Source organism: Piliocolobus tephrosceles, chromosome 8 (genome assembly GCF_002776525.5).
Source record: "Piliocolobus tephrosceles isolate RC106 chromosome 8, ASM277652v3, whole genome shotgun sequence".
In the NCBI taxonomy this organism is placed as follows: Eukaryota; Metazoa; Chordata; class Mammalia; order Primates; family Cercopithecidae; genus Piliocolobus; species Piliocolobus tephrosceles.
In genome coordinates this window covers 57,833,782-57,855,746 of record NC_045441.1, presented here as the reverse complement: position 1 = coordinate 57,855,746, position 21,965 = coordinate 57,833,782, and the positions used below count along the sequence as shown (strand labels likewise).

Here is a 21,965-nt window from a genome sequence, read left to right as displayed (position 1 = left end):
CTTCCGAGCAATATCAACTTGAAAATTACTTAATAATGCAAGAAATACTCTTGCTGATCTTTCTCCTTTTCAAATCTGTCTGAATTTAATTGTAATGGCCTATTATAGTTGTCCTATTCTTTAAGGGAAGTCCTCTAATTTTCTCTTAATATCTTTAGCATTAAGAGGAATCATAAAATTTTCCTAGATCCAGGCTTTTTTTTTTTTTGAGATCAAGTCTCGTTCTGTCACCCAGGCTGGAGTGCAGTGGCATGATCTCAGTTCACTGCAACCTCTGCCTCCCGGGTTCAAGTGATTCTCCTGCCTCAGCCTCCCGAGTAGCTGCTACTACAGATGCACACTACCAAGCCTGGCTAATTTTTGTATTTTTAGTAGAGTCAGGGTTTTGCCATGTTGGCCAGGCTGGTCTTGAACTCCTGACCTCAGGTGATCCATATGCCTTGGCTCCCAAAGTGCTGATCCAGGCCTTTCTGAGAGAACCATTTTAATCTACTCCTGAATTCTTACTTCTCTTCTTCTATTCCTGTTTGGTCCATAACACCTTCCTTGAATAAATAACAACAAAAATAGCTTTTTTTTTTTTTTTTCTTAGTCCCATCTCTTAAAGGGCAATTATGCCAAAGTCTCCTTTCCTTTGCAAAGCTGTTCGGCCTGACCTGGTATATGTTTCCCTTAAGGAAGGCAGTCCCTCTTTTCCTTCTGCTTAGTCTGGGTATCTTCCTTTGTTTTTCCTTCACTATCCCACTTGCCTTATTCTAATGTGTGTGTTTAAGTTCAGTCCTGTTTTTCTTTGCTTTTCTGACAAATGTGATTTCTAGAGAAGTCTTTTTAATGTTTCTTAGCCTTTGCATTTACTATTGCTTTATTGAGGCTTTTCTAGTAACTAATCCAAGAAAATTATTTACCCCATCTAATAAGGGCTTCATTTCCCTTTATATTTTCAGTGACTTAAATCTACCACCCAGCTATAGTTGAATCTACAATCTGCTCAGGGGTTTATACTCAATGCCAATTTGATATCATGCTGGGAGGGACTGATTGCAGAACCTTCTTGACAAGCCACATAAATCTAAAGGTTAGTCATTCCTCAGTCTCCTCCTTGGGATGTAACAAAGAATAGAACGTGGGGTAGTTGACTGCATGCCTCTTACTAATGACAGCACATGTGATTAAAAGCTAATCTTCGTATAGTGCTTTAGCGCTTACATGGACCCAGCTGCCTTTTGTAATCCTGTCTGATAAACTTGATAGAGAGCAAAAGGTCATGATACCAACAGATGCCTAAAATGTCTGCCTCTTCTGAGGTTAACCTTTCCTAGAACCGAAGGATTCTTCCTGTAAAAGCCCCCAAATCTTGCAGGCAATAAAGCAGCACCAAAGTTTCTTTCTCTATGATGCATTGAGTATCTATGCATACATATTTGAGGACCTGTCACTACTAGTTCTAACTATAGGACATTGACCTAAGCATTAAATTGGACTTTCTGTTCTTTCTTTCCTAAACTAAACTTACTTACCCAGTCTGAGGCAGAGCAGTTGATGAGCAAGAACAGTCCTCTCTTGCCAGAGGAGCAAGCCTGCCCCAGTGATTGATGTCCCACTTTTGGGGCAGACCTAGGAAAGAAGAATGAGCCACGATGCCTGACTCTGTGTTGTCAGTGACCTCTGCTACACTCTTGTTCATCCTGTAGTCACTCTTCCACATGTGATGGATGGAAACTGAAACTTCCTTCTCAGTACTTACCTTCCCAGGGGAAGAGGGAGTACATTATGAGTGAGGAATCTAATGGTTCCCTAAATGATTAAGTTATCTCAATATCAATTTTGATTATCTGATCTCTTACCACATTATTTAATAGACTTTTTTTTAAAGAGCAGTTTTAACTTCATAGAAAATTTGAGCCAGGTGAGGTAGCTCATGCCTGTAATCCCTATACTTTGAGAGGCCAAGGTAGTGAGATTGCTTTAATCTGGGAGTTGGAAACCAGCCTGGGCAACACAGTGAGACTTCATCTCTACAAAAGATAAAAAATTAGCCGGGCATGGTGGCACATGCCTGTGGTCCCAGCTACTTGGGAGGAGGGATGGGAGGATCACTTGAGCCCAGGAGTTCGAGGCTGCAGTAAGCCAAGATTGCATCACTGCACTCCAGCTTGGATGATAGAGCAAGACCCTGTCACAAAAAAAGAAAAAGAAAAATTGAGCAGAAAGCGCAGTATGTACATTTATTCCCTCACCTCCTTTTCTACACACAGTTACCCTTATCATTAGCATATTGCATTCATGTGGTATGTTTGTTACAATTGATGAGTCAATATTGTTACTTTTTTTTTTGAGACAGAATCTCGCTCTGTTGTCTAGGATGGAATGTAGTGGCAAGATCTCTGCTCACTGCAACCTCTGCCTCCTGGGTTCAAGCGATTCTCATGCCTCAGCCTCCGGAGTAGCTGGGATTGCAGGCGGGCACCACCATGTCCAGATAGGTTTTGTATTTTTAGTAGAGACAGGGTTTCGCCATGTTGGCCAGGCTGGTCTCGAACCCCTGGCCTCAAGTGATCCATCCGTCTCGGCCTCCCAAAGTGCTGGGATTACAGGGGTGAGCCACTATGCCCAACCCCCAATATTGTTACATATTATTAACATTTATAGTTTACATTAGGGTTCACTCTGTGTTGTACCTGTTATAGGTTTTGACAAATGTATAATGACACGTATCCACCATTACAAGATCCTACAGAATAGTTTCACTGCCCTAAACATGTCCTGTTCTCCACCTTCCCACTACATTTTTGAAATGGTATGTTTATGATATATCAAATTGCCACTTAATGAAGATCCCTCACATTTTTTTTTTTTTGTTTCTCAATATTTAATTATTTTGTTGCTTCTATACCTTGGGATTTTTTTCTCATTTGTGTTTCTTTACGGCTTATTTCTCATACAAGATAGTTAATTGCATTTCCGTATTTATCTTATTTGTGTCTGGCCATTTTACTGACTTTTCTTGTTCTTTCTATAAGTGTAAGTTGATTTATCTTTATCTTCTTACTAATTTGGCTAAGATTTCCAGAGCAAGGTTGAATAATAGTAATGACAAGGATTTGTATACCTAGTTTGTTTTATTTTATTATTATTTTATTTATTTTATTTTATTTTTGACTGAGTCTCACTCTGTCACCCAGGCTGAAGTGCCATGGCACAATCTCAGCTCATGGAAGCCTTTCGCCCCTGGGCTCAGGCGATCCTCCCACCTCCACCTCCCAAGTAGCTGGGACCACAAATTTGTGCCACCACACCTGGCTACATTTTTGTATTTTTGGTAGAGATGGGTTTTACCATGTTGCCCAGGCTGACCTTGAACTCCTGAGATCAAACCATCTGCCCACCTCAGCCTCCCAAAGTGCTTGGGATCACAGGCATGAGTCACCACACCCAGCCCCGTATACCTTGTTTCAAGATTGAAATGAGAACATGTCTGATGTTTCATCATTACATGTGATGTCTGCTGTTGATTTATTATTATTTTATTAGAGACAGGGTCTTACTCTGTCACCCAGGCTGGAGTGCAGTGGCATGATCATGCTTAGTGCAACTTCAAACTACTGGGCTCAAGTGATCCTCCCATTTCAACCTCCCAAGTAGCTGGGACTACAGACATGTGCCACCACACCTGGCTAATTTTTTATTTTTAGTAGAGTCAGGGTCTCACTATGTTGCCTAGGCGGGCCTTGAGCTCCTGGCTTCAAGCAATTCTGCCTTAGCCTACCAAAGTGCTGGGATTACAGGCGTAACCCACTGCTCCCAGCCTGAATCTATTACTGGTAACTATAGTCATCCTACAGTGATATAGAATACTAGAACTTTTTCCTCCCATCTAACTGTAATTTTATGTCCTTTAACAAATCTCTCTCTATCCCTCCTTTCCCCCACCGCCTTCCCTCTACCCTTTCCAGCCTCTAGTATCTTCTTTTCTGCTTTTTACTTGGATAAGGTCAACCTTTTTAGCTTACTCATATGAGTGAGAACATGTAGCATTTAACTTTCTGTTCCTAGTTTATTTCAACTAACATAATGTCTTCCATTTCCATCCACATTGCCATGAAAGATGGGATTTCATTCTTTGCTATGGCTGCATAGTATTCCATGATGTATATTTACCACATTTTCTTTATCAATTCGTCTATCATTGGACACCTAGGTTGAGTCTATATCTTGGCTGTTGTGCATAGTGCTGCAGTAAACATGGGGGTGCAGATGTCTCTTTGTTATAATATCACTGGAGTACAGTGATGCAATCACAACTCACTGCAACCTCCACCTCTGGGGCTCAAGTGATCCTCTTACCTCAGCACCACCCCCACCCCCAGTCACTGGGACTATAGGCACATACCACCATGCCTGGCTAATTTTTGTTTTGTTTTTTTTTTTTTTTTAATAGAGATAGAGTTTCATCATGTTGCCCAGGCTGGTCTCGAATTCCTAGGCTCAAGCAATCCACCTGCCTTGGCCTCCCAAAATGCTAGGATTGCAGGTGTGAGCAACCACACCCAGCTCCATTTCTTGTCTGTGAATATACCTTTCTTTCGCTTATTGATAACAGGAGGGGCCTTTCAATATAGGTCAGTCCCATCTCTTTTTTTTTTTTTTTTTTTTTTTGAGACAGAGTCTCACTCTGTCACCCAGGCTGCAGTGCAGTGGCTCGATCTCTGCTCACTGCAAGCTCCACCTCCTGGGTTCACGCCATTCTCCTACCTCAGTCTCCTGAGTAGCTGGGACTACAGGCGCCCACCACCATGCCCAGCTAATTTTTTGTATTTTGAGTAGAGGCGGGATTTCACTGTGTTAGCCAGGATGGTCTCCATCTCCTGACCTTGTGATCCGCCCACCTCAGCTTCCCAAGATGCTGGTATTACAGGCATGAGCCACCGCGCCCGGCCCAGTCCCATCTCTTTTTTTTTTTTTTTTTTTTGAGACGGAGTCTCGCTCTGTCGCCCAGGCTGGAGTGCAGTGGCCGGATCTCAGCTCACTGCAAGCTCCGCCTCCCGGGTTTACGCCATTCTCCTGGCTCAGCCTCCTGAGTAGCTGGGACTACAGGCGCCCGCCACCTCGCCCGGCTAGTTTTTTGTATTTTTTAGTAGAGACGGGGTTTCACCGTGTTAGCCAGGATGGTCTCGATCTCCTGACCTCGTGATCCGCCCGTCTCGGCCTCCCAAAGTGCTGGGATTACAGGCTTGAGCCACCGTGCCCGGCCCAGTCCCATCTCTTATTGGAAATTATCAGTCTATTGTAGTACAGGCAAATAAGTGTACCATTTGGATACAAAAGACTCTTCTGACTTACTCTCCCCATCCCTCAAACCATTAATATCCAGCCGGCCATTAATCTTAGACTAAAACTCAGTTGCTATACAAAGATCTACATTTCTTCAACCTCTTTCAGTGCCTAGAAAGTCATTCTACTTTTAAACTCTGTTGCTGAGTATGCCTTGGAGATGTTATTGCTGTATTTTGGTTTAACCCTATGTTTCACAGAAGTTCCATCACTAGCCATAGATTTCTCCTCGATGATCTGATGTAATCTGATTTGCTTGATGCTTTATCATCTTTATTCTTCACTCCCCACTCGTTTCTCCCTCTCCTTCTCTCCCTCCCTCCAAGGCAAATTGATCACTTGTTTTTTGGTGGTAACCAAATAGTTAACTTGGTTCTGCTACTTGGTATTTTTTGGTGTAGTATGTAGCAAAATCACCTAAGAGATCTGCCTCTGTATCCCCTCCCCAAATGAAAAGAAATAAAATTTAAAACTTCAAGACACTATAAGAATAAAAATAGCTTTAGCTATTAACCTGTATATAAGTTTTTAGCAATAGTCAGTAGTAGGCCTTATTTGAAAATCTTCAAATAAGCGGTAAAAGTGAAATTTTGTTCATTTCCTAGGCTGCTATTTGAGGCTTATTTTCTCTCTCATTATAAACATCATTATTATTTATTTTGATTTATCTTCACAAAATAATACAGTAAGAAATAACAGGGATTTATCTATCAGAAACTATATTAACAGTTTTAGTAAAATACTTAAAATTTGCAAAATGCAAATCCTCTGAGCCACGAAGCCAATCTTAGATTTGTAAGCGATATTTTTTTTACTCTGAATATGTTATTTGCCTCATATTCCCAGTGCCTAGGACAGTGTTTAACACATTATATGCACCAAGTTTTCTGTAAGCCTAACCTCTATATTTTATCTTTAACTTCGTTAAGAAATTAAGATTGGATTGGCAAAAAGGACATTTATTTTTCTTGATATTCGTTTATAAGTGTTTGAGTAAGCCTTAAATTTTTTTCTTTATTATTCCATTTTCCCCACATTTTAATTAAGTACTTACTCAGAGCTGCTTTCTTTAAGCAGCTTATAGTGATACTATTTTGACCTTGGTCAGAAATCACAATTTAAAACTGGCTGCTATCCAGCTTCTATCAGAAGTACATTTGAGAGAAGTGTTATTTAAGAAAAGATTGCTGAAAGGACATTTAGTTCATCTCCTCTCTGTATTCTGAGCTGTTTCTGTTTCAAGTTAGATCTGTGAATGCTACTTTCTTAGGAAATGCAGTGTGTGTTCTCGATTTCATCAAGGATAAATAATGGAAAACAAATCATATAAAAACTAATTGCTGTGTTTGAAAAACTATCAGGGGCACTGCCATGATGTCATTTAATTTCCCCCAGAAAAGCTTACCATGAGAAATGTCTTAGAATCTGTGTCAGAAAAAAAAAAAAAAGACTTCTCAGAAGGGTTAGTAGACTTGTTTCTGATTATGAGGAACGTTTTCTTTCCTCTTGACTGTTGGACAACTCAGTGCAAAATTTTCATACTATATGGCAGCAACTCTGTTAAGTCCTTTCTAAACATGTCTTCAAAAGAAATTCTGTGCTGAAAAAAGATTGGCTTTAAATAGAAAACAGAGATAAAGCATTTGGCAAGCACCTTTTTAATATGTATTGCCAAGCTAGGCTAGTGAGCCTCTTTTTATTTTATGTATTTTTTCTTTGATTAGAAAACGTTGTGTGACGTGATCCTCATGGTCCAGGAAAGAAAGATACCTGCTCATCGTGTTGTTCTTGCTGCAGCCAGTCATTTTTTTAACTTAATGTTCACAAGTAAGTATCTTAAGGTAAAACATGCCATTATTTCTTCTATGAGAATGAAGTAAAATCTAAAAGAATATGTCATTTTTCTAATTTTTGAAGCAGTTAAGAACTTAAGGCCGCAGAACAGTGAAGAGATTGAAAAAGTAGTCAGCTGATAACCAAAGGAAAAAATGTCCTTTCATTAGACATAAAGGCCTGATGTCTTTATAGATGGAGGTATAGTGTCAACTTAAAAGCCCAGGGTTGAGGTGGAGGTTGCAGTGAGCCGAGATCGCGCCACTGCGCTCCAACCTGGGCGTCAGAGCGAGACTCTGTCTCAAGAAAAAGCCCACCGCTTTCTTTTTAACCTCAGATGCAAAGATAAAGAAGTAGATAAATTTCATAATATTTTAGCCGGCAAGTTAAACTTAAAAAAAAAATAGATATAGCATATTGTGCTAGAAAGAACCCTGGATTTGGTGTTGAGAACTGGGTCCAAGTCCTACTTCCTCTACTCAGTACTATTTTATGAGCTTGGGAAGAAAACAAAATCTAGTTTTATGTTTCTGTTAATATGGTCTTTAAATTAAAAAAGAAGTACACTAATTCACTGTTTTCTTAGCTTAATTTAAGGCACATCTTGTGTGGAGAATTAATTTGCATTTACTATAGGAATGTTGGGCTTGCTGGGGTATTTTCTTCCAGAGAGAACTGTCCTGTTATTTTTCTCCATATTTAACATGGCCTGGAATGCCGTGGTTCCTCAGTCAAACTTGTGGTATTACAGATGCCATTTATGTTTCTTCTCTTCATTGTAGCTAACATGCTTGAATCAAAGTCCTTTGAAGTAGAACTCAAAGATGCTGAACCTGATATTATTGAACAACTTGTGGAATTTGCTTATACTGCTAGGTGAGTTAAGAAGGATTATTTTTATTTTAGAGAAGTAATGTTGGTATCTGCCATGGCAAAGCATTGTTGTAACAAATGGTTGCGCTACAAATTCTTCAAAATGAAAAACCGCAAGGATGGAAGAGTTTGAGTATCCTATGCCATACTGATTCAAGGACTGAAAGTTTAATTTTGTGTTTAATTTCAGGGGCTATTAGGATACATTCTACTTTAACATTTAAATAATAAAAAATCATGGGTAACTAATATTCCCTCTAACTTATTTGCAGAATTTCCGTGAATAGCAACAATGTTCAGTCTTTGTTGGATGCAGCAAACCAATATCAGATTGAACCTGTGAAGAAAATGTGTGTTGATTTTTTGAAAGAACAAGTTGATGCTTCAAATTGCCTTGGTAAGAAATATCAGATTCCTGTTATGTGTTTTTTTTGTTTGTTTTATCCTCAATTTGTAATTTAATTTTTTTTAAAGGCTGATTATAAGTATCCTCATTTAACCTTAAAAACATTGTCCACTAGAACATTTTCTAGTAATAAAATTTAAGAGGGGCTTAGAGAGATGCATATTAGCCTGGGCAGCAGCAAGCTTATTAAATATTATATCAACATTTTCTAAAACAAAATGGCATTTATAATGGTTTTTCATGGATCTAGGACAAGGAATAAAGATTGTATATGGTGATAGTAACATGATTATGAATGTTTCCTTTTATTTAAGCACTTACGATATGCTAAAGTCTGTCACAGATAAGGCAACTTATAGTTAGGTAACTTGCCTGAGGTCACATAGCTAGTATATGAAGGAGCTGGCATTGGAACTCAAGTAATCTAATTCTTAGCTACTACACCTTGCTGCCTCCCCACATTGTCAAAATGATGTTTTATACTGGAAAACATAACCTTAGTCTATAAATTAAGATACTAACTGAGGGACTGCTATAGCCATTCATTTTGAAGCTATTAATAAAGTATTTTCTATTTTGTGATAGGAGAAGCAGAAAAAGTTGATCAGAGCCTTCCAGAGTGTGGTATGCTTTTGACTGTGTGATGATCCTTAGTGGCACATGAATGAACGTCCAGATGTTTGTGCCGTAGCCCACCCTTATCTGCAGGATACGTTCCAAGACCCCAGTGAATGCCTGAAACTGCAGATAGTACTGAATCCTATATATACTGTGTTTTTTTCTATGATACATACATGCCTATGATGTTTAGTTTCTAAATTAGACAGTAAAAAATTAACAACAATAATAAAATAGAACAACTTTAACAATATGCCAGCATCACTACTCTTATATTTTGGGGCCATTATTAAGTAAAATAAGGGTCACTTGAACAGAGCACTGCAATACTAGGGTAGTCCACTTCATAACCAGGACATTTACTTAAGTGACAAACAGGCAGGTAGGTTATACAGCATGGATATGCTGATCAAAGGGATGATTTCTGTCCCAGGCAGGATGGAGCAGGATGATGTGAGATTTCATCACACAACTCAGAACAGCATACAATTTCAAACGTATGAATTGTTTATTTCTGGAATGTTCCATTTAATGTTTTTGAACGACAAAAAGCAAAACCATGGATAAGAGGGACTACTCTAATTCCATTTTCCTTCCCTTGCTGTGATTCAGAGGCTTTAAAGAAAGGGAAGAGCGCTGGGATAGGAGTGCTAGGAAAGCAGGGAGGAAAGAAAAGTAAAATGAAGGAAAGTATAAAGAGGGATCAGAGAATCAAGTCAGTGCTAAGATATTTGACCCAGGGGAAAAGAAGAGGGGTGCTAATGACAAGAACTCAAAGACTGAGGCAAAGGGCTCCTGGAAATGCTTCAGAATTTTGGCAAGCCTCCTCTGTCTCTACTTTTTCTAGGCTTTCCTCCTTCTGGACACTTTAGTACTCCTTCCTGCATACCCCCTCACTGAGCACAGAGAGAGAGATCTTGGAAGGCAGGTAGGAAAGAAGCAGAATAAATTTCAGGAGGGAGTAAAAGCCAGGTGAAGGGAATAAAAGTGAGACTTAGCCTAATATCAAGAAAAGGAATTGGACTAGATGGAGCAGGAAGAGAAACAGCTATGCAGGTGAATATATTGATGGAATTTTTAAAAGGTAGCCATGGGTCTATGTATTGAAAAGATCCGTATGTCAGGAAATAAAAGGCCAATCTCTAATCCTATGTATACAGCAGAGACACTCTGGCATGAGTTCTTCCATCTCTTTGGGCCATAGTTGGGGCTTTACTCATCAATAAGTTTTATATTCCTAAGATTTCAGCTTACTTCCATCATATAAATAATTATCTTCAGACAATGTACTATCAAAAGAGAATTACCTTAATTAAGTTTTTGGAAGATGATGGCTTGTGTATGTTTCTATAACTCTCTAGCACTCTAAATTTCCTCTTGGGGTGATTCAACTATAAAGAAGAATGGCTGAAATATAGGTAGGTAGTAGATGTGGTGGTGCAAAGCATAGTGTGAAACCTGGAGTTAGTCTGTGCTAAGCACATCTTAGGCTTTGGGCTTCTGAGGAGACCATTTAGCAGTTTTGCCTCTGGATACCTTCTATCCTCATTGTTCACAAAGCTGGGAGGAAGGACAGACCAGCAACCTAGAAAGTAGCCTGATTCCTGGCTAAGCTTGTGGCAAAGACAGTGGCCCAACCAGGTGAGCCAAGTGCCATAGCCTAGTAACTGGTGAAACTGCTTCTGCTTGCTTTCTGTTTAGCGCTGAGCATGGCTCTCAATGTCAGCTGATTGGAGAATTCCTATCATAGTTTTCACCACCTGTCAATTCTCTGCTGCCCAGAAAGTGTCCAACAATCGGGCTTCCACAAATGCTAAAGGAACCGGTGGCAGCTGATGGAATCGGGCAAAGATCATATAAAAAATTAAACCCAGTACCAGCCTGGCCAACATGGTGAAATCCCATCTCTACCAAAAAAATACAAAAATTAGCCGAGCGCAGGCGTGGTGGCACACACCTGTAGTCCCAGCTGCTCCGGAGGCTGAGGCGGGAAAATCGTTTGAACCAAGAGGCAGAGGTTGCAGTGAGCCGAAATCATGCCACTGCACTCCAGCTGCATGACAGAGTGAGACCCTGTCTCAAAAAAAAAAAAAAAAGAGAGAAACCCAGTAGTTTGAGGAACAGAAAATCAAGCTAAACAGCCAAAATGAATGGCTCCTGTAAGGCAAATTTAATGTAAGAAATAGTGGTGATGGCGCGCCTGTAGTCCAAGCTACTCCAGAGGCTGAGGCGGGAAAAACCACTTGAACCGCGAGGCGGAGGTTGCAGTGAGTGAGCCGAGATTGCGCCACTGCACTCTAGCCTGGACTACAGAGTGAGACTCTGTCTCAAGAAAAAAAAAAAGAAAAAGAAGCGAACTTAAAAACATGATATGTAAAAATATGGTTTTACAGTTTTTTGGCATTCAACTGTATTGAAAAATGGAATGGATACTCTTAAAAATCAACCCGAAGAAGATCAAACAGGAAGTTGCCTCATGATGCGAAACAAAAATGCAAGGAAGCCACTAGTGAGAAGATAAAAGAAAGGGAAGGAAAATACAGGAACTGCAGTGTGAGGTGGGAGTTCCAGAAGGAACAGATGGAGAAAGCAATAATCAAGTAAGACGACGATTTCTTTGGGTTTAAAAAAAAAAAAAAATTCTCGGACTAAGTTATACTGAGTGCTAAACCTGATCAATGAACTAAAATATTCCTCCCTCAGGTATATTCTAGTGATATTTTTCACCTTCAAAGATCAAAAAAGAGCTTACATTTGGGGTGATAGAAGTATTCTGCAACTAGATAGTGGTGACTGTGGTACAACATTGTGAATGTAGTAAATGTCACGGTAAGTTTTATGTGTATTTTACTACAATAAAAAAAAAAAGTGACCCAACGGCTAGCAGATCCCAAAAGAAACTCCCACACCCGTTAGCAGTCACTCCCCATTCTTCCTCTGGCAGCTCTGGCAACCGTGAATCTGCTTTCTGCCCCTATAAATTTGCCTATTCTGAGTGTTTCATATAAACTGAATCATATCAAAGGTGGCCCTTTGTGTCTGGCCTCTTTGAGCACAGTGTTTTTAGGGTTCATCCATATTGTAGCATTTATCAGTACTTCCTTTCTTTTTATGGCTGAATAATATTCCATTGCATGGATATACCAAAATGTGTTTATCCATTTACTGATTGGTGAATGTTTGAATTGCTTCCAAGCCAGCACATTTTATAGAGGAAAAGGAAAGCACTGGTTAACTTGAACAAAAAAAAAAAAGTGCTTTCTGCCATCTGGGACCTTGGCTGTGGATCAGGTGAGTGCACAGGTCAGACCAAAACCCTACAGTTGGCACGGCTTGGGCCTCTGTCCATGGTTGCGGGGGCATCTCCGCAGCTACTGCATACAGTGATCATGGGGGTCCCAGCCCTGGGCTTAGGCAAGGTTGCCGTGTTGTTGTACATCACCAAACTCTTCAAGCTGAGGCACCTCTCCAGCAGGGACTGCTCCAGGACAGCATGCTACAGGGCACAGAAATTGGTATGTTAGCCAAGGCTTTTCTTGACCAAGGGAAACTCATTCCAAATGATGTTACGACTCGGCTGAGGCCCTTCACGAACTGAAAAATCTCACCTAATATAGCTGGTTGTCCAAGGACACTGCCATAGGCAGAAGCCCTAGATGAGCTTATCAGATAGACACAATGATTAACTCATATGTGCCCTTTGAGGGCATTTAAACAACACTTCACTGCCTGCTGTTCATCTAGCCAGTGGCGGAGTCTACTACATTGAATTCAACCCTCCCCAAACTGTGGGCATTGCTGATCTGACTGGGAAGCCTCTCATTCAGCCTGAGGATGATAGACCAGAGACACAGTTGTCAAGAGACTGAAGACTTATGGAGCCAGTCCCAGAATTTACCAGAAAAAAAGGATGTTGGAAACACTCTCCAGAGCAGAAACCAACAAGATTTAACACTATGTTTATGCTTTCCTACAAACTAAAGTTCCACAAAATAAATCAGAAAGCCCCAATTACTCCATGAGGAGAAATGATTATAACTAGTAAGATGAGCAGAACCTCCTTATCCTTGGATTTAGAAGCTCGTTTTCCTAAGAATGGAGGATGTATAAATAAGAATGTATGCATGTATAAGAATGTATGCATGTATAAATCCTTTGAAAATTATATTATTTCTACAGATTTTATTCTAGATACTAATGATGTGCCAAATGAATCAGGTACTGATTCATCTTTTGAAATCATCTAATGTGTTTTATCCAGTTATCTTCTAGCAGTGTGCAATTCAAAAACATCAGCGGTGTCTAAACTTTTAAAACATCTGTTAGAGCAAAATTAAAAGAGCAATTAGTAGTCTTTTTTCTTCAGTAAGTGGTTGATAAAATTTTCATATTTTTCTGGAAAAGTTTTTCAAAGTTACATGTCATTTGGGGAAAATATCTCAAAAGTTTTTGCATAGAGATATTTCTAGCCCTGTGGAACGTGGATTTGTGAGACATCATGTCTATAAAATTCCAGAAAACCAGCAACTGGATTTAGAGATCTGCTGCAAGATGCAAATTCATGCTGCCTTTACACCAAGACATTTATAAGCTCACCATATTGCTATATTTATTTTGTTGTTAAACATATCTTCAGTTTACTCAGAATTTTCAATTTGCTATACAATTATCAATTAGCATATGGGAATATATTACTTTAAGATGACTTGTTTTCTTTTGAAAATACACATGTGCTGAGGGATATGATTTATGTCAGAAATTGACATTGTAAGTTCTTGGATAAGTTCTTTCACCACAGTGGAATGAATTTTCAATGGAAAATGTAATTTAAAGACTTATTTTTTCATCTGTTACTCGGGTTTAGTAATCTATGTTTTAAGATCTACTTGCCAGTTTCTCTTCGATCAAACATGATCTGTCTTGATAAATAACAACATCTGGTACCAAGAAAAAGAAAGAAAAAAGATTAAGGGTAAACCTGGCCGGGCACAGTGGCTCAAGCCTGTAATCCCAGCACTTTGGGAGGCCGAGACGGGCAGACCACGAGGTCAGAAGATTGAGACCATCCTGGCTAACACGGTGAAACCCCGTCTCTACTAAAAAATACAAAAAAAAAACTAGCCGGGCGAGGTGGCGGGCACCTGTAGTCCCAGCTACTTGGGAGGCTGAGGCAGGAGAATGGCATAAACCCGGGAGGCGGAGCTTGCAGTGAGCCGAGATCCGGCCACTGCACTCCAGCCTGGGCAACAGAGCGAGAGTCCGTCTCAAAAAAAAAAAAAGAGTAAACCTGTGGCATTATGTAAAGTGAACATACTTTGTTGTTAGGAAATAGAAGTAATAGATCAGGCAAGTCCAGGGAGTATTCCCTTTGCATAAGTAACAAACATAATTAGTAAACAGGTATAGCAACGAAAAGAATTTACATAATGGTTAACAGGGATCAGGAACGTGACTCTCCTGAAAGAGTTATTTATTTCTGATGACATTGATACCTGGTAGTGTTCACTGCCACCCTATCTTAAGGGGAAAGAATTCTGCTGGTAAGTGTCATCTGAGCAACCATTTAAAAATTTGAATCATTTTAGATTCCTTAGTGGGGCAACAAGGATGCATGCTTATGTAGTGTGACTTGGTAGGAGAAGCGGGCCAATATGAGAGGTGGAGATAAAACTCGACTGTCTTCCATGGCATATTTACTTTTACTTGATGCTAAATCAAATGAAACAAGCCCTTGTATAGCTGTTATTAACTGCCTTTGAAAATTTGGCCTTTTTTTCCCAGGAACTTGAAATAAAAATGCCAATAAATAGTTCTTGTGTATTTTGGTGGAAAAAAACTTATTTTCCTTTTCTTTTGATTGAAAAAAAGATTATTGTTGATCTTTGAAAATGAATCAAGGCTTTTAAAGAGGATTATAGTAGACATTTCATCCTTTATAAAACTTTCTTTAATGCCTATTTTTTTGTGTGTTTGTATTTTTATTTTTGTGGGTTCATAGTTGGTATATTTCTGGAGTATATAAAATGTTTTGATACAGGCATGCAATGTGAGATAAGCACATCATGGAGAATGGGGTATCCATCCCCTCAAGGATTTATCCTTTGAGTAACAAACAATCAATTACACTCTAAGTTATTTTAAAGTGTACAATTAAGTATTAACTATAGTCACCCTGTTGTGCTATCAAATAATAGGTCTTATTTATTCTTTTTTTTTTTTTTTTTTTTTTTTTTTTTTGGTACCCATTAATCCTCCCTTCATTCTCCCAACTACCATTCCAGGCCTCTGGTATTCCAGACCATCTCTCTACTCTATGTCCATGAGTTCAACTGTTTTGATTTTTAGATCTCACAAATAAATGAGAATATGTGATGTTTGTCTTTCTGTGCCTGGCTTATTTCACTTAACATAATTATCTCTGGTTCCATCCATGCTGTTGCAAATGACTAGATCTCATTCTTTTTTATGGCTGAGTAGTACTCCATTGTGTACATATACCATAGTTTCTTTATCCATTCATCTGTTGATGGACACTTACGTTGCTTCCAAATCTTAGCTATTGTAGACAACGCTGCAGCAAACATAAGAATGCAGATATCTCTTTGATATACTGATTTCCTTTCTTTTGCATATATACCGAGAGTGGGATTGCTGGATCACATGTTAGCTCAATTTTTAGTTTTTTGAGAAATCTCCAAGCTATTCTCCATAGTGGTTGTACTAATTTACATTCCCACCAACAGTGTACGAGGGTTCCCTTTTCTCCACATCCTTGCCAGCATTTGTTATTAACTATCTTTTGGATATAAGCCATTTTAACTGGGGCAAGATTATAGCTCATTATAGTTTTGATTTGCATTTCTCTGATGATCAAGGATGTTGAATACCTTTTCATAAGTCTGTTTGCCATTTGTATGTCTTTGAGAAATATCTATTCAAATCTTTTGCCCATTTTTTCACTGGCTTTGTTTGATTTTTTTCCTATAGAGCTCCTTATGTATTCTGGTTATTAATCCTTTGTCAGATGAATAGTTTGCAGATATTTTCTCCCATTCTATAGATTGTCTCTTCACTTTGTTGATTGTATCCTTTGCTGTGCAGAAGCTTTTTAACTTGACGTGACTCTATTTGTCCATCTTTGTTTTGGTGGTTTGTGCTTATGGGTTATTGCTCAAGAAATCTTTGCCCAGACCAGTGTACTGGGGATTTCTCCCCAGTGTTTTCTTGTTGTCATTTTATAGCTTGAGGTCTTAGATTTAAGTCTTTAATTCATTTTGATTTGATTTTTGCATATGATGAGAGATAGGGGTCTAGTTTCATTCTTCTGCATATGGATATCCAGTTTTCCCAGCACCACTTATTGAAGAGACTGTCTTTTCCCCAGTGTGTATTCTTGGCACCTTTGTTGAAAATGAGTTCACTGTCAGTGTGTTGATTTGTTTCTGGGTTCTCTATTCTGTTCCATTGGTCTGTGTGTCTGTTTTTATGCCAGTACATGATGTTTCGGTTACTATAGCTGTGTGGTATAATTTGAAGTTGGGTAATGTGATTTCTCCAGTTTCATTCTTTTTGCTTAGTGTAGCTTTGGCTATTCTGGGTCTTTTGTGGTTCCATATAAATTTTAGGATTGTTTTTTCTACTTCTGTGAAGAATGCCATTGGTATTTCGATAGGGATTACATTGAATCTATAGATTGCTCTAGGAAGTATGGATATTTTAGCAATATTGATTCTTCCAATCCATAAACATGGAATATTTTCCCACTTTTTGGTACCTTCTTCAATTTCTTTTATCAGTGTTTTATAGTTTTCATTATAGAGATCTTTCACTTCTCTGGTTAATTCCTAGTTATTTAATTGTATGTGTGGCTATTGTAAATGGGGCTACTTATTTTATTTTATTTATTTTATTTATTTATTTATTTTGAGACAGAGTTTCTCTCTGTCACCCAAGCTGGAATGCAGTGGCACAACCTTGGCTCACTGCGGTCTCCACCTCCTGGGTTCAAGCGATTCTCCCACCTCAGCCTCCCAAGTAGTTGGGACTACAGGTGCATGCCACCACACCTGACTAATTTTTTTGTATTTTTAGTAGAAACAGGTTTTCGCCACGTTGGCCAGGCTGTTCTCAAACTCCTGACCTCAGGTGATCCTCCCACCTCGGCCTCCCAAAGTGCTGGGATTACAGGCATGAGCCACCATGCCCAGCCCTCTTATTTCTTTTTCACATTGTTCACTGTTGGTATATAGTAATGCTACTAATTTTTGTGTGTTGATTTTGTATCCTGCAACTTTACTGAATTTATCCATTCTAATAGTTTTCTTGTGGTTTCTTTCAGTTTCTCCAAATATAAGATCATATTGTCTACAAACAAGGATAATTTTATTTCTTCCTTTCCGGTTTGGCTGCCCCTCATATCATTCTCTTATCTGATTGCTCTAGCTAGGACTTCCAGTACTATGTTGAGTAACAGTGGTGAAAGTGAACATCCTGGTTGTGTTCCGCATCTTAGAGGACAGGCTTTCAGTTTTTCCTCATTTAATATGATACTAGCTGTGGGTCTGTTGTATATGGCTTTTATTATGTTGAGGTATGTTCCTTCTATCCCCAGTTTTTTTTTAGGGTTTTTGTCATGAAAGGATGTTGAATTTTTTTAAATGCTTTTTCAGCATTGACTGAAATTTTCATATGGTTTTTATCCTTCATTTTATTGATATGCTGTATCATATTGATTCGTGTATGTTGAACCAGCATTTGCATTCCAGGGATAAATCCCACTTGGTCATGATGAATTATATTTTTAACGTGTTGTTGAATTTGGTTTGCTAATATTTTGTTGAGGATTTTTGCAGCGATGTTCATCAGAGATATTGGTGCCTGTATTTTTCTTTTTTTTTTTTTTTTTTTTGATGTGTCTTTGTCTGGTTTTGGTATGAGGGTAATGCTGGCCTCATCAAATGAGTTTGGAAGTATTCCCCCCTCCTCTGTTTTTTTTTTTTTTTTTTTTTTTTTTTTTGTTGTTGTTGTTGTTGTTGTTGTTGAATAGTTTGAGTAGGATTGGTATTAGTTCCTCCTTAAATATTTGGTAGAATTCATCAGTGAAGCCATCAGGTCCCAGGCTTTTTTTACTGGGAGACTTTTTATTATAGCTTCAACCTCATTCCTTGTTATTGATATGTTCACCTTTTGTATTACTTCCTGATTCAATCTTGGTAGGTTGTATGTATCTAGAAATTTGTTCATTTCCTTCTAAATTTTCCAATTTATAGGCATATATTAATAGTTGCTCATAGTAACCATTAATGATCCTTTGAATTTCTGTAGTATCAGTTGTAGTGTCTCCTTTTTCATTTCTGATTTTATTTATTTGGATCTTCTCTCTCTTTTTCTTAGTCTAACTAAAGGTTTGTTCATTTTGTTTTAACTTTTCATAAACCCAACTTTTTGTTTCATTGATCTTTTGTATTTTTTTATTTCAGTTTTATTTTTTCTCTGATCTTTATTATTTCTCCTACTAATTTTGGATTTGGTTTGCTCTTGCTTTTCTAGTTCTTGAAGATACATCATTAGATTGTTCATTTAAGATTTTTCCTCTCTTGATGTAGGCACTTATAGCTATAAATTCCCTCTTAGTACTGCTTTTGTTGTGTCCTGTAGGTTAGGGGATATTATCATCATTTGTTATCATTTGTTTCAAGAAATTTTTCAGTTTCCTTTTCAATGTCTTCAGTGATCCACTGGTCATTCAGGAGCATATTGTATAATTTCCATGTGTTTGTATAGTTTCCAAAATTCCTCTTGTTATTAATATCTAGTTTTATTCCATTGTGGTCAGGGGAGATGCTTGATACTATTAAGTTTTTTTTTTTTTTTAATGTTTTAAGACTTGTTTTGTGACCTAGCATATTGTCTATCCTTGAGAATGATCCACATGCTGAGGAAAAGGATGTGTATTCTATAGCTCTTAGATGAAATATTCTATAAATATCTGTTAGATCCATTTGTTCTATAGTGCAGATTAAGTCTGCTGTTTGTTGATTTTCTGTCTGGAAGATTTTTCCAGTGCTGAAAGTGGGGTGTTGAAGTCTCCAGCTATATAATGCCCTTATTTGAATGATACATGCTTTCTAAAAATGTTGTGACTTGCTAAACGTGTATTATCACTAGGCTATCAGGCATACATTCATCTTTATTAGAATAAAACAAAATGTCATGACTGTGGCGGTTTGCCTTTGGCCCTTCACAGTGCCTACTCCATCCCACCTTTCTTTCTGCTGCCCTGATGTTTCCCTGGCTTCTGAATGAGTGACTGTGTAATAATAAGTTGATCTTAAAGCAGTAAAAAAGAACAAATATCAATATAAAAAAATTTACAGCCTTTCAAAGAGAAGCAGTATAGTATATTACAAAAAATAACCATAAATTCTTTCCTTCCATTTATGTACACCCTTTTGCAGTGTCACTTGGTAGCTCCTCCCATCAAGAGATAGAATCTGTTTTCCTCCCTTGTAATCTGTGACCGTATGATTTGCTATAGCCTGTAGGACATTAGTAAAGGAGATGTTAGCAGAGGATAGAAAAATGCTTGTGCTTTGGGATGTGCTATAGCCTGTGGGACATTAGTAAAGGAGATGTTAGCAGAGGATAGAAAAATGCTTGTGCTTTGGGATTTGCTCTCCATTGTTGCTGGGAACTCTTCTGCTGTCATGAAAAGAAGGCTAGAGACCATATGGCAGAGATGAACTATCCCAGCTGGTGTTTATAACAAGTTACTCAGAAAAGAAAGAGAATGAGAATGCCATTAATTTTTTATCTGCAACGCAAAATTAGAACATAATATCACAAGGTTGCAAATGAGAGGGAGAGAAAATTGCATTTCAAGGCATCATTCATTTGGATATTGCAAGAAAACAATCACATGTATCCCTTCTGAGAAAAGTATTGGAAGAAGTACTGAAGCTAGCTAAGTGAGAGAGAGAAAGAGCTCAAGATAAAGATGTACTGGTTAGATTTTTTACTTGCAAGCAAAATAAACCAAATGTTGCTGGTTTATACAGAAAGGGAATTTATGGAATGGCTAGTGAGTAACTCATAGCATTGCCCAGAAATCTCAAGTCGGATTTTAGAAAGAATAAGGATTTGAATAATACAAACTTGTTCAGCTAGATAACACAGAATGTTTTACTTAGTCATCAGAGAACACAGATTGTTTTCAGATACCCTTGGAGTATTTACAAGTACTGATCACCAGCCACAGAAAAGCTGGAGCACCTAAAAAAGAGGAGACACAGGCCACATCCCCTGATTACAGTGCAGTAAAACTGGAAATTAACTATGGAAGGACAACTCTTCTCCCGCCCCATTCTGAACACTTGAAAATTTAACTGAAGAATTATTTAGAAAATTATTTTTTAGAGATATTAAAGGTAAGCTTATAGGCTATATAGAAACATGGCAATAAGCCCACAATAAACTGAAATCTTTAGACTATAACCAAAGTATTTCTTAGAAGAAAATTTACAGTCCTAAATTTTTTCCAAATAAATGTATTTATTTTTATTCTTTCTTGACTTATGTATCCTATTCAGAGAGGTAGAGAAAAATAATTTGTAAACATCGAATGAAAGTAGAAAATATATGATTTAAAATATAAATTAGGCCAGGCGCAGTGTCTCACGCCTGTGATCCCAGCACTTTGGGAGGCCGAGGTGGGTGGATCACCTGAAGTCAGGAGTTCGAGACCAGTCTGGCCAACATGGTGAAACTGCATCTCTACTAAAAATACAAAAATTAGCCAGACATGGTGGTTTGTGCCTGTAATCCCAGCTATGCAGGAGGCTGAGGCAGGAGAATCACTTGAACTCCAGAGGGGGAGGTTGCAGTGAGCCAAGATTGTGCCATTGCACTCCAGCCTAAGTGACAGAGTGAGTGAGACTACATCTCAAAAAAAGAAAAGAAAATATAAATTAATAAAGTAGAGAAATAAAACTAATAGACTATAGACTTAGTCAGAAAAACTAAAGCTAAGTATTTCAAAAAATGGTACAAAATAGCCTCAGACTTAACAAGTCTTATCAAGAAGAAAAGATCAAAGAACAGCATCAGGAATTAGAACTATAGATATGAAAGCAAAAGACAGTGACCAAAATTGTCTTTTTTTTTTTTTGACAGAGTCTCACTCTGTCGCCCAGGCTGGAGGGCAGTGGTGTGATCTCGTCTCACTGCAACCTTCGCCTCCCTGGTTCAAGTGATCCTCCTGCCTCAGCCTCCTGAGTAGCTGGGATTACAAGCGCCCACCAGCATGCCCGGCTAATTTTTGTATTTTGGGCAGAGACAGGGTTTCACCATGTTGGCCAGGCTGGTCTCAAACTCCCGACCTCAAGTGAGCTGCCCTCCTCATCTTCCTAAAATGCTGGGATTACAGGCATGAGCCACCATGCCTGGACAGATTTTATACTTTTTAAGACAATTTTGGGCTGGGCACAGTGACTCCTAAAATGCTGGGATTACAGGCATGAGCCTGTAAAAAGAAAGAAAGAAAGAAAAAAGTTATAAAACCTGAAGCTGGTAACCTCAGAAACAATAAAAAAAAAGTAAAGATGTATTTCTTTTTTCTTTTTGAGACAGAGTCTCACTTTGTTACCCCAATTGGAGTGCAGTGACCCAATCTCAGCTCACTGCAGCCTCTGCCTCCCAGGTTCAAGCAATCCTCCTGCCTCAGCCTCCTGAGTAGCTGGGATTACAGATGAGCACCACCACACTAAGCTGATTTTTGTATTTTTAGTAGTAGAGATGGGGTTTCACCGTGTTGGCCAGGCCGGTCTGGAACTCCTGACCTCAAGTGATCCACCCGCCTAGGCCTCCCAAAGTGCTCGGATTACAGGCATGAGCCACCATGAAGATG

At 38.6% G+C, this 21,965-nt stretch overlaps 1 protein-coding gene and 1 pseudogene across 5 annotated transcripts in view; both read left to right on the top strand.

Moving 5' to 3' along the window:
• KLHL7 (kelch like family member 7) overlaps positions 1-21,965 on the top strand; it is a 70,268-nt gene that overhangs the window by 10,853 nt on the left and 37,450 nt on the right. For 3 of the 5 annotated variants that reach the window (XM_023215975.1, XM_023215977.1, XM_023215973.1), the window contains exons 2-4: positions 7,056-7,158; positions 7,947-8,040; positions 8,310-8,434. In XM_023215975.1, coding sequence (XP_023071743.1) covers positions 7,056-7,158; positions 7,947-8,040; positions 8,310-8,434 — 322 coding nt within the window. Of the gene's footprint in view, positions 1-944; positions 1,076-7,055; positions 7,159-7,946; positions 8,041-8,309; positions 8,435-9,028; positions 9,313-21,965 lie in introns of those variants that run through there. The other 2 variants (XM_023215976.2, XM_023215978.1) reach the window with 2 other exon arrangements.
• On the top strand, positions 11,123-13,083 carry LOC111545060 (annotated as a pseudogene).